The 13232-nt window shown below is 37.9% G+C and overlaps 1 protein-coding gene across 1 annotated transcript; it reads right to left on the reverse strand.

Annotated features, from left to right (window-relative positions):
- LOC109830701 (60S ribosomal protein L30-like) lies at nt 6745-12608 on the reverse strand. The gene is made up of 5 exons (XM_020398058.1): nt 12462-12608; nt 12236-12341; nt 8515-8616; nt 7188-7256; nt 6745-7090 (listed from the first exon to the last, which is right to left on the reverse strand). Exons 1-5 carry the CDS (start codon nt 12480-12482, stop codon nt 7050-7052), a joined length of 339 nt encoding a protein of 112 aa, XP_020253647.1. The 5' UTR covers nt 12483-12608; the 3' UTR covers nt 6745-7049.

Raw genomic sequence — 13232 nt, forward strand, 5'->3', positions numbered from 1 at the left:
TACACGTCGCCGGGTAGCCTATTCCCATAACAATGGCGAAGTCTATGTATTCAACATCATAGCACGAAAGTCTAAGAGAATTCACTCTCTTAGCACAACATTACATGCGGAACGGATTTAGACAATCCGCATGCTAGCCCGACTCAAACGGTAGTCGGTAAAGGCTCATCAAACCCGTTGATGGCTGAGGGTTTGCCAAAAATCCTATAAATATTATGACCGTTGGGTTCACAATCAACAGAGAAACATAACGATAAAAAGAGGAGTGCGCTAAAGAAAAGGCTTTATTTCATTAATAAAATCAGACCAAGTGGAGATACAAGAAGACGTCTCAAATCAGATCTAACAAACTGAAGGAAGCAATTTTAGCCTTAACAGTGGCAAGTTTCTCTGCGTGTTCCGCTCGAACCCTCTCCTCTTCTTCCTTCTGAAGCTTGGCATAAGCAAGAACGGCGACAGCGTCGGCAGTTACGTCTTCTCGGCGGAACGCTTGAAGAACCTCCAGCTCTCCTCTATAAACATTTTGAACTCTGGTGCTCTCGAGCTCAAAATCTTTTAGAGTCCTCTCCCCTTGGGCGGTTCTAATCCCCGTCCTATCAGCAATGCTGTTATAAGCATCTATCTTAGTCCGCAGATGGCGTTGCCGTTCGTACAAGTTCGCAACGATGATTTCCTGCTCTGATATGCGTCTCGCTCGGGCCTTACGCTCGTGCACCCTCTGAATCTGAGCATCGATAATGAGTGGCGTGACCTCATCATATGAGTCGAAGTGTACTAGCTCTTCCAAACGATACATGAGCTCCTCTAAGCAAGTCAACCTTGACTCACATCGTCTAGCTAGCCGGATGCCACCTACACGCTAAATGTCTTCAAGACTATCTGCTATGAAAGGGAGCAAATCATAAAATCTTTCCCGTCCAGAACTAATGGCGGTGGCCGTTTGTTGCATAACCTTCTCTAATTTTTGGAGGATGCCCTGCACGGATTCGGAGACCGGGAGGACAGATTCTTGGTCAGACATAATTGCAGCAATGGGATCCTCTTCCCCTTCATCGTCGGATATTAGGATGATTTTGGGTCTCACCGTCCTCCTATCACGGGAATCTGACCGAGGAAGTGGACCGATGGCCTGCCTGGCGGAAACCGAAGATAAAACATCCCCACGACGTCCGTTCACCGCATGAGATGAAAATGCTCCGGAAGGATACTCAACTGAAAACAAGCAATTAAACATTTGTTAATTCCAGTTATAAAAGGAAATTGAACTCATCCTACAAATGGGTAAGATAGAGTCATTGCCTTATAAAGGGTGAGACGATTTGGCCACATTGTGCATTTATAAGATAGGGTATATCGACAATATATCCCTGCCTTATAAGGCACAATGCAGCGTCAAAACGCCCCCTTTATTTTGAGATATGGTATTGACCAAGCAAAACATATCTTTAAAGCGTCGATCCTCACCAAGGAGAACAACGTGGGGGTAAAAAGGACCAATTTGTAAATTTCCAAGAAAAAATGAACTAATTTGTAAATTTCCAAAAAATAGCTCACCGGCATAAGAGGGGGGCGCGCCATCAGCCGACGTGGTAGAGGATTGACCCCTCGCAATACGATACATGGTGACCTGCAAAATAAATTAAGGGATCAGATCCAGAAAAAAGTTCCTCTTTTTATTGCAATTAAATCCCTCAGAGCTCCAAATTTTACCCCCTGAAAGAGGAGCTCGAGGCGCCAAGTCATAAACCCTAACCCTCACATACGACCCCACAAATTCATAAATTGAATTAAGCATGAAATATGCTAAAATTGTGGAGGATTTACCTGAGGAAAAGCTCGAGGATCCAACAAAAATCAAATCTTGAAAGAGGCTCAGACCACGTGCTCGAGGGGCCTAAGAGGAATTTCTGTATGAAGTTTTTTGAGGGATTCTTCAGTCTAAGATCCAAAGGAATGCTAGATCTAATGCAACTATGAAGTTTTGAGGGAGAACGGATGCAAGAGAGAAAAGAAAAATCCAAAAAGAGGAAAAGGTGTGGCCGGCCCTAGAGGAGGAAAAGAGGAGGAAAAAGAATCCCTTTTATAATGCGGACCAGGTTGAACCAGACCAGACCAGTCCAAATCAGTTCAAAAGAGGCTGAACCAGGCCAAACCAAGCTGAACCAGGCCAAACCAGACTGAACCAGGCCAAACCAGACTGAACCAGACCAGACCAGGATGAACCAGTCTGAACCAGTCTTGAACCAGTCCTGAACCAGCCTTGAACCAGGTTGAACCAGTTTGAACCAGATTTGAACCAGAATTCAAATTGAAGCCGAATCGAGCATCGAAACAACTTCAAATCGACCGAGGGTTCAGTCCTTGGTTTATTCTTACCTCTCCCGCACATTCGGGAGGATCAGAAGATTTTTTGAGCCGAATTACTGCCTTTTTTTGGCTCATTATCAAGCCGGTTCAGCTCATTATCAGACCGGTTCAGCTCATTCGGGCACAGAAATTACTCCAATAAAACAACGTGTCGCAAATAAGAACTTAGCGCCAACAATCGATGGTCAGTTCCGTGTTGAAACAACAAACACGAGTTAAAAATCAGAAAATCAGGAATCGACTTCAAGTTCAAAATTCCGACAACGGTCAGACAATAAATGCAGCACCGGAACCCTTACAGACATTCGACGAAGCACCGAATAGCCTGAAGGATTGAAGGAATCAAGAACAGAAGCCATTCCAAGGTCCCGTTACACCGACTGAAGGTTGGGACAATCATATCCAAAGTATTCCAGACTCTTCTATAAAAGAACGAGGCTGAAATACTTTGGAGGGGGTATCTGTAGACGTATAAAATTGCTTATAGGTCCCTTAGCACAGCTCGGCACAAACCGACGAACCATCGGGCGACATATCCAAACACGAGCGTCAGTCCACAACGCCAAAGCCATGTGACACGCAACGAAGCAGATTAACGAGGCGACGAGGCTAACGAACCGCACGCAAACAATAGAATACATCCATTCGCATGTGGAATCAAGCTAACAGTTCGGTGAGTCAACGAGTCATCCAACCATAGAACGGATTTGAACTCAAACACCGAGGCGGATTTATTGCCATATTGGGATTCGGACTGTCAAATCAGAGTCTGGATCAACAACGAAGCGGGTTTACTGCCAAATCAGGATTCAGATCAACAAATCAGAGTCCAAATCAACCACAAGACCGGAAAAAACGGCAAAAAGCACAACACCTAGGGGACTCGGCCAAAACCGAGCCACCTCTAGGTGGCTCGGTGGCCGAGCCACCTATAGGTGGCCGGTCAGATCTGTGCCCGGGCACAGATCTGAGAGCCTATAAATAGGCCCTTGAGTGCTCATTTTTGAGAGGTTGGAAAATTTGGAGGCGAAGCTCTGCCGGATTCAAGGCTCAGAACTTAAAAAAGATTGAAGCTTTGTGACTTTGAGGACTTGCTCTTCCAGATCCGGTGCTCGGCGATCGTCAACGCCAAAAAAGGCAAGAGTTCGAGAGGAACCGGATCTCAGATCTACGTAGTCATCCTCCGGATCAAAGCTTGGCCTTTGATCCCGAGAACTAAAGGCTACTATTTCCTTGGCGAAATAGTACCCTCGGCTATTATTTCCTTGGCGAAATAATACCCGTCATACTGCATAGATCCGACCGGATCTAGATCGCGCGGTGGTCCACGGATAAACCCCGGCGCAGGCGAAGAACCCACAAAGCGAGTGACCGCAAAACAGGAGCTCGCGATTCGTTCGAAAGGAAAGTTGTAATCTTTTTTCTTTTTCTTTGATTTCGTTGTAACCGGATCTTATAAAAAGACCGGATCTTTGTAATCGATAAACTATTACAAGAGTGTGCAATGACATCAATGAAGAACACGATTTTCCCCGCGAACAGATGATACTCAATTCCAAGAAGAAAATCAAATTACAGCCCAAATGGGAAGGACCATTCGTGGTAGAGACGATTTACTCGAATGGCGCATACCGCCTGATCACCCAAGACGGTGATAAACTCATGATGCCAATAAATGGGAAGTTCCTGAAAAAATACTATCCCTAGTACGTTCGGGATAACCTATTTAACGAGAAGTTCCTAGAGAATGTTATGCAAGGTATTCTTAAGGATAACCCGAGATCAACTGATTATTCAAGATGAAGACCAGTCATCCGAATAATTCATTCTTAATCATAAAAAATGATTAAGAACCTCTCATTGTGGCTATTTAATCTTTTCCAAGATGATTAAAACTCTCCCACTGTGACTTTTCGAGCACTCTTTCGTCGAGATGAGATTTAATGACTTCATCAAGTCAATCTTCCCTCACGAAACTCTCATTGTGACTCTAAAATCCTTCAAGGACGAAGCACTTCCCGTTTGTTTCAACCCAGTTAGGAGCAAGCTGCCAAAACCCTTTTCGGTCACTGACATCAGAATTATTGGATGTACATTAAAAGAGTTCATTATAGAGAAAAATATAGCTCCTTATCTTATTTAAGTAATAAATTAGGAACATGAAGAATTTCATATATATATATATAATTAACATTGTAGAGAAAAATCAAAGTCTCTATCTCAAGAAGTTTATATTGAATATCAAAAATATATTCAACTTCTTTGTGAAGTTCAACGAGAAGATAAAAGATTAACAAGCCCAGGAAAAAAGTTTAACTCTAGCTTGATGTCATAATCAATATAGATGATGAAGACGTTACTCTAGAATTGCCCAGGAAAAAAGATAAATGTGAAGAACGATTGATCTCAACTCAATAAAAAATAAAACATAAGAAATAAAAGATAATATTTTTTGAATATTTTATAGAATAGTTTAATGATTTTGAGTGAAATTATGAATCTTTAGAAGTGATTTTCATGAATTTTTCTTAGTACTATTATATGCTTATGTGGATGCGTTTATCATATAAAAGTATACTAGAGTCGGCATTAGTCTTTAGTTTATAATTTTTTATGAAGTCTATCAATGATTAAAAACAAACTTCATATTCTCTTATGTATCTTTAGCATACATTTAATCAATCATTTTGCATTATTGATCTTAAATATTCACATTCCTTACATAACACTATTTCAATGCTTTTCACTTTTATAACATTGTACTTTCTCAAGTAAAGCGTGGTTTCATGTCGGTATGAAGTTTTAAATTGACTTCAGGTTATATTTATTTCCTATCAATTTAATTATTAACATGAAAATTTAAATTGGGTGTGGCTCATTCAAACAAACATCGAAGAAAATAAACAATTACAATGTTAAATTTTAGAGACAAAAGTGAGCAACAACTATTAAAGTGGAACGGAAACAAATTTTAGCTGGTAAATAAGCCAAAAATGCCGAATCATTGTATTCAACCACGTGCATTGCACGTGCATAAAAACTAGTGCAATATACATATAAGAGCTGAATTTTAAAAATAAAAGAAAGCAGCATTTCAAAAGATAAAAAGCAGAATGTTTATTGTAAAATGTAATTTTAGAAGGAAATAAGAATACATAATTTTAATCAAAATTAAGCGCTAGGAAGTTTGATCTCGAAATTCAGCGGATAGAGAGCTTGATTTAGGAAGAGTTCTCTATATATGTATGGTTTAGCTGGAGGTCTAACTAATTATAAAATCTGCTGCATATATTTTTGTTTTCCCTAAGTAACCTTGGTATCTATTTTAACTTCAAGTAGATCACGAAGTCCTCTTAAACCATCCTCTCCCTCAAATTGCGGTTGTGAGAGCTAACTTTACGGGAGAAAATTGCAAGATTTATTACCAATGCTCCAAAGGAACCCCGAAGCTGATCGCTTGTAATATATTTATTATATAATGTTGAGCTTTTATGGAGTAGTTTGATTTGACGTGGGAATCAGCTTTTGATAACGAAGAAACCTCCATTTGAAGAGATTTGACAAATGCAACAAAACCTATAGACTTCCATTGAGGCACTTGATGTCGAAATGTGCTTCTTTTAACAAGGTTTTGGAGGAATCCGATATAAAGAGGTGTGTTCTATTATAAAGATACGGTAATTGGAGAGGAGCCAATTCTTCCAAGAAGAGCCAATTCTCCCAAACTTAATCGTTTATTTCAATTTAGAGGGAAGAGGTTACATCACGTAAGATTTTCATTATTGCAAGAGTGGTTTTCAAAATGATGGTTTTCATGACAGTAGCGACAAAACCATTATTTTAAAAATTACTCTCGCAATAATAAAAATTGTGGATTAATCACCTCTCTCTAAATTAGAATGAACAATCAAGATTGGAAAAATTGAATCCTCTCTAATTACCACCCACCACCCAATTGGAGAAAACCCGAATCCTATCCGTTATTGTGTAAAATAAATCCGACGTTTCCATTTTGAGTGATTCCTTGCTTGCTTGCCATGGTTCTATAATCACAATCTCATCTTAGCTTGGCGTTGAAGGCAATGCAGGCATTAGATGTTATGTTCTAATTCTAACCACCTCGTAACAAGTTCTCAAACATAACATATGCATCAGAGGTGCTAATAAAAAATTGAACCGAACCTATCACGACAAGCTCAACTCTCTACACTTTGTAACTTAAAAACTCTCTATGTTTTATCACTCTCATATCTTTCATTCTTTCCCAACTTACTATAGCTTCTAACTACGGAATCGTCAGCGAAGTTTATCGGCAGAAGACTCTAGCCGCAATGCAGAATAAGACCCACAGCAAGCAACACATTTTACGCACCGTATAAATAACCAAATAAGCCTGAAACTGGGCTGCTTAATTAAATTAGCTGAAAAAACAAACTTCACCATGCTGCGGTCGGCTCCGGTAAAGTCTGAAGATAATATGAAAACTCCGACATGGCACCCCAAACAAGGACTAAACAAATAAAATTGGCACGCAGAACACGAACTGAAAATCTAGCTTAATTATGTTCTCTTCCAAAGCTTGGGTGAAAATTAACATAGAACCAAGCAATCCTCCTCAAGAAAACAAGTCACATATATGATGCTCATCTGAATTTCTAAATCAATAGTACAACCGCATCCATTCACTGGTCACCGGGGATACTCTTAATTATATCGGAATCACCTGCAAGATATGATACAGGGAAATAAACGTTAAGATATGCAATATACAGGGTTAATCACAATTTGAGAGAAATTATACGGAGGAAGCAGAAACCCACCTGGATCGATGATGCTGAGGCAGCAAACTCGGTAATATTTTCCGCAGGCTGTTCCAAGATCAACATTATCTGTCCATGCAATGTAAAAGAATAAGCTACAAAAGAATTCTTAGTCCACAGAGAACACAAAAGAATAAGCTAAGCACCCACAATGCTGCAAAGGTTTGATGAATGATGGGGGAAAACAAAATTTGAATGAACCTCTTTTCTATGGTAGCTGAGGATGAAGTAGCAATTTCACTAGACATATTCTTTCTTCAAGAAGATTCTAAACTACACCATACCATGGCAATAATATTAGTGTCCACATAATTAACTATTCGCTATGTTCAGGATATAAGAGATGTAGAAAATGTTATGCTTTCTTACAAAAATAATAAAGCTAATTGAACTGAATGAGATAGAAAAAAGAAAATAATGTTCTATATTTTACAAATTTACAGTCAAGCATTAAAATATGAAAATTATACTTAAGGAGGCTTATTTTGAGAAAAAGAAAAAAAAACAATTTCACATTTCATTTGAAGTAAAAGGATGAAGTGATATTGTGATAATTTTTATGATCCAACTTTTTAGGATGCAAGTTTATCGAAAGAAGACCATAGTCAGCAAATTGATGATATAATTATTAAATGTCATTGACAATAACCCAATACATAATTATATTCATAAGCATTATAAATATGAAAATTATATTTTAGAGGCTTATTTAGAGGGGGAAAAACAACAAATCATTTCACAGTTCATTTGAAGTAAAAGTACACTACAAGATGTTCAGCAATACCAGACCAACTGAGGGTGTTAAGTAAAGCTTCCTTACTATCTTCTCATAATGCTAACAAAAATTTTGATATGAAACTATAATGTCCTCGTGAAAGTTAGGAAACTAATATCCAACAGGACAACATAACTAACATCCAATCCAATTATTGAAGTTGAATAAGACTATGCAAGGTCTAATTGGGTTAGAGATACCTTGTTTCAGTTCTATTATTTTATGCTCCTTACGTCCTACAATGATTAATCTAAAATATTGTGAATGAGTGAAGTTTAGTAACTATTAAGTTGTTTAACACAACATTTTTCATGACCAACAACCTGAGAACTAAGCCCAAATTAAATGCACACAATGCTCCAGCAAAGAAAAAAAAGAGTTGCAACAAAAAAGGTCGTAAATTCAGAACGCATTACTACTACAGATGAATAACATGATTTGATGCAAGTCAAACATTAAACATTTGGAAATCATAATCAATGATTACTTCTGTGTCACCATAGGATATGATACTGGATGACATGCTCTGGGAAAAGAAAATGAATAACTTACTTCCATTAAAATGATGAACTCCGACCTTGGCCAACATAGCATAGTACTCGATCAAGGATTTGCGCAGAGGAGGGCAGTTGTTTGCAATGATTATCAGCTTTGCTACAGAAAGGAATATTACAGAACGATGAGATCCATTTCATGGAAACCAATGAAAAAAGTAAAGTAGAGAAGAACGGCAGAAAGTACTAAAAATGGAAAGTGAAAAGTAAACATATCCAAGTAACCAATATGCACACTATAGAGGGAAAAAATCACTATAAGAACTTTGCATGCTTAAAACTCCAGCTTAATAACTGAAATTTAAAAAAATGCTGGCAACTATCCTCAATGTTTTAAAAAGCCTCCGCCTAGCCCGTCTAGGCATATGCATTGGCCTAGGTGGTACCTAGGCTGCCCACCTAAGTTTTGTGAGCACCTAGGGGAGTGTGATCTGCATATGTTGACTGCACTAGCTAGGCCTCCTCCACGTCCTCCAAACTCCTTTAGCCCTCTACTATGAACACCTTCCCAACCTTCAGCAAAACCTCCTTCGCCACTACTTAAACAAAAAAAGAAATCCACCTAGGCATCTGTCCAGAGCCTAAGCTTCCTATAACATTGGCATTTACTATCAATTAATGCAACTAAAAAATAAAAAAATAAAAAAATTGTTTGGGCCCTACCTAGGCTCTAGACATGGGGTCCAACGCCTACATCACCTAGCACTTTCTGTAACCCTCATTGTCCTACTAAAAGCATGTGAAAATGAGCATGATTCTTTGGACATAGAGGGTAATTATTATGAAACCCCTTTCTAGTTTATCATCTTACTAAGAAACCCCCTAGCAGTATTTGTTTAATGGATTTTGTTCATAGAAACCACCTCTAAAATAGAACGATAGTATGAAAACCACCTTCAAAGTTCAATTTACATGAAAACCACCTTTAAAGGGGGTTTTCGATTGCAATAAACCACCTTGAATCTATTGTCTAATGAAAAGTTGACTAAAATTCCCAAATATCCTTAAAAACAGAAATGTCAAGCACTACGTTCTGTTAAGAATGCATGTCACGCACCAGGCACGTGTGTTTAAGGGTATTTGGAAGTTTTATTCATAGTTTTATCAGAAAATGAGTCAAGGTGGTTGGTTGCAATCGGAATCTTCTTTAAAGTAGCTTCCGTATAAAATGAACTTTGAAAGTTCTTTTCATACAATCACCCTATTTTAAAGGTGGCTTACGTGAAAAAACCCAGTTTTAATTACAACACTACTTGTTATTAAAACACATTTATGTTCTACCTTTTCTCTAGATAACCCTCAATAACATTGCTCTTCTTCCCGAAGCTAGTGCAAAACTTATCTCCCCTCTCTTCACATCAAACACAAATAATCACAACTACTGACAAAGAGAAAATGGAAAATATGTGTTGTCTTTGAGATAAATGGAAAATATGTTAAGACAATTATTACCCAGCCACAAACCATAACTAATATAGTAAAAACTATCCAAAAGAGAAGTAAAATAAATTGTCATGTAAAGAATCTGCATCCAGTGTCATCAACAGCTAATTATGTCAATAAAGACAAACAGTGCTGATGAGAAATCGTGATATAAATTTACAGATGCAACCAAAAAAACATTGTGAAAGATGCATTTTACAGTGAAAAAACATGTCAATAAAAGGGAATAGCGCTTTATGGCACTAAAAGAAACAATGTCAAAGAAGGAAAAATGAGTCAGCAATATATAGTTGGTAGGAACCCAAGTAATACAAAATCCAAGTAATGGTCTTCACTATGGACTGTAATGCAGCTAATTAATTTCACATTTCGATCATAACAATTTAAAGAGGGAAACCTGACAGGATTGTCAACAAGGTTACAACAAGGCTACTTCATTTTCTTCCTTGTTCGTATGTCCAACCCCTTTTGGTGCATAGTAGTACTAACATCATTGCCAATGGAATTCATCTTAAACAAGGAGTAGCCAAAATGCTAATAATATTAATCACACCTCGCCTAAAGCAACGCAATAAAGGGTGTGAAGTGCTAAATCCCCATGGCAGCTTTTCAAATAACTGAACAATGCAACTCTAGTACAGCAACAACATAAATTCGGAACAATCTAGAATGTCATATTAAATCTAGCACCTACAAATTATAAGTATACAAAAAAAACTTAAAAGTATATGAGCCTACATGTTTATAACATGATACTAGATAACAAATTCCCAGTGAGAATACGAAGAAAAAAAAATGCTTCACTCCAGACATGACAATGCTGATCATTTTTGCGAGGAAGGATATTCTGTTTATATTTCCAAATGATAAAAATAAAAAAGTGCATAAGAGAGAATGTATTTATCCATTAAATCAACAGATCAACACAATATTTTCAAGTCTGGACACATCATATCTTCATTCACGAGCTTCCTTTTATATCTACATCAACTAAATAAAACCAAGTAAACGAACTGCACTTTAACAAATAGTTTTCCATATAATTAGCTACAAACAGATTCAGTTAGTATAATTAGATATAAAGTAGTTAATTAAATATTTGTACACAAGTCCATAGAACACATTGGAATACAGGATAAGCATGCATTAAGGGTTTAAGATAATAACACCAAATACAGCTTCATAAATCATCTATATCCTTTAGTATCATAATGTTCCACCCTCTAAATTTCCCAGATTTAGGAAGATATAAAAGCCTGAAAAAAATGAGCGAGGAAATTGATACAGGGCACTGCATTCGTCTCTAGGGCATAAATAAATAGCCAAAGAGGCAAACTCCAGTCCCGAACGATAACTAAAGGAGAGACAATCTAATAAGAAAGTGATCTGAAGGCAAACATTAACTGACCGGAAATCCCTAGGCCGCAGATCATAAATCTGGAGAGACCTAGTTTCTTGAACTAGAATGATTATGTAGTTCACCCTCTCGCCTTCAGCTAGGTTGAGAAGCATAAAGCCATAAGAGTCGAGCACGTTAGGCATGATTGACAAGGAAATCAAGGTTTTACGATGAGAAATTTATAGTCAAAGAGACACCTCAAATATGGATCGCAAACCAAACAACTATTTTGAATGAGAATGTTAAAGGACAAATCTTATGAGTAGCAATAACATGATTAATTTAAGACAGCAAAATTTTGATTTGAAGGGCGTGGCTTGAAGCCTGTAAGATGTGCAGCTTTTGTTGATGAAGAATATGATGCCTTCAATCCACCTCATATAACTTTTCCCATAAATTATAACGTCTTCATAGAGACACCTTCCACTCAAATAACTTATGTTACAGCTAATGCTTGCCAAAATCTATCTTCACAAACTTAAACCCAAGTTTTTCGTAACAGAACCTAAAGTAATAAGGGCTCCGCCAAGCGCGGACAGACAATAAAATACTTAACAAAAATGAGTTCATGGACTTGTCGTAAGGGGAGAACACTTGTAAATTGTCAGAGCCAAGTAAAATCTTAATATGAAAGGATGGTCATCATGCACTGTGCACTAAAACCAGTAAGCGGTTGTCTTTCAATTACATAAAAATTGGAGGAACCATGAGAATCAAACAAACAGAAAACAACTGGGGCATACTTCAATAAAATTAACTTCTTTCCATTTGCAAAATCACATATTTCTGCTTCACATTAGTTATACAAAAGAGAACCCGAACATAAAAAATCAAAATGCGATGCTAAATCTACACCATGTAGGGGAAAAGAGACTACCTTTGGAGCTCCGGAGAGATCTAAGAACGGTCTTAAATCCTAGGGTATACTTTCCGCTCTTCATCACGAGGGCTAGCCTGTTGTTTATGCTCTCCGTCGTCTTCTTCTGCAAAATTCCATTCCCAATTTCATTTCAATCAGAAATCAGTTGCCGTAGATTCAGATCAAGATAAAACCCTAGAAACTGAGATCAGATCGAGCGATTGGAAGGGAGAGAGAATCATACCGTTTTCTTGGTTGGAGCCATCGCAGCAGAGCACAAAGAGAAACCCTAGGGAACCGATGACTGCGGACGACAGAAACCCTAGATTCGGCCCGGAAGAGGTAATATGGCTGACGGGTGTCAGTAATTTACTAGTTTGCCCTTGTTGGTAACAGGGCGTCATGTACCCGATAACGATCCGATACGTATAGAATTGCAGATACCCCCCTCCTTTGTAAGTTCAGTTGTGCTCAGGTCCCCTTTATCCACAGGGGCATTTAACACCCTGCGTTCACATTTTGAGAAGTATAAAAGTGTAGATTACCTCATCAACCCTGTAAATAGTGCTAAGGGCTGCTACAATAATTGAAGAGTGATAAATGCTGCTGAAGATATAGATGAGGAATTGCAATTTAAACAAAAAAATTATAATTGGTAGCGTGGACATAGATCCGAAATTCTAAGTCAATAATCATATGTTATCTTAGGATGAAATTGTCGAAAATCTGATTATATTATTATACTTAGCATAAATTCGCCTTGTTTTATTGGATATATATATAGAGAGAGAAAAATGGAGAAACTTGGTACCAAGTTGCTCCAAGCAACTTGATAGTGATGTGGCCTAATCTTGTCTCTACATCTACATTAGAGTTGGTGAAGGGTGGTTGAGGCTCTATCTTCGAGGTGTGATGTAGGGGCAAGATTAGGACACATCACTACCAAGTTGTTTTAAGCAACTTGGTACCAAATTTCTCCATTTCTCTCTCTCTCTCTCTCTAGTTTTATTGTTGG

The sequence above is a fragment of the Asparagus officinalis genome, chromosome 2, assembly GCF_001876935.1.
Source record: "Asparagus officinalis chromosome 2, Aspof.V1, whole genome shotgun sequence".
Lineage (NCBI taxonomy): Eukaryota > Viridiplantae > Streptophyta > Magnoliopsida > Asparagales > Asparagaceae > Asparagus > Asparagus officinalis.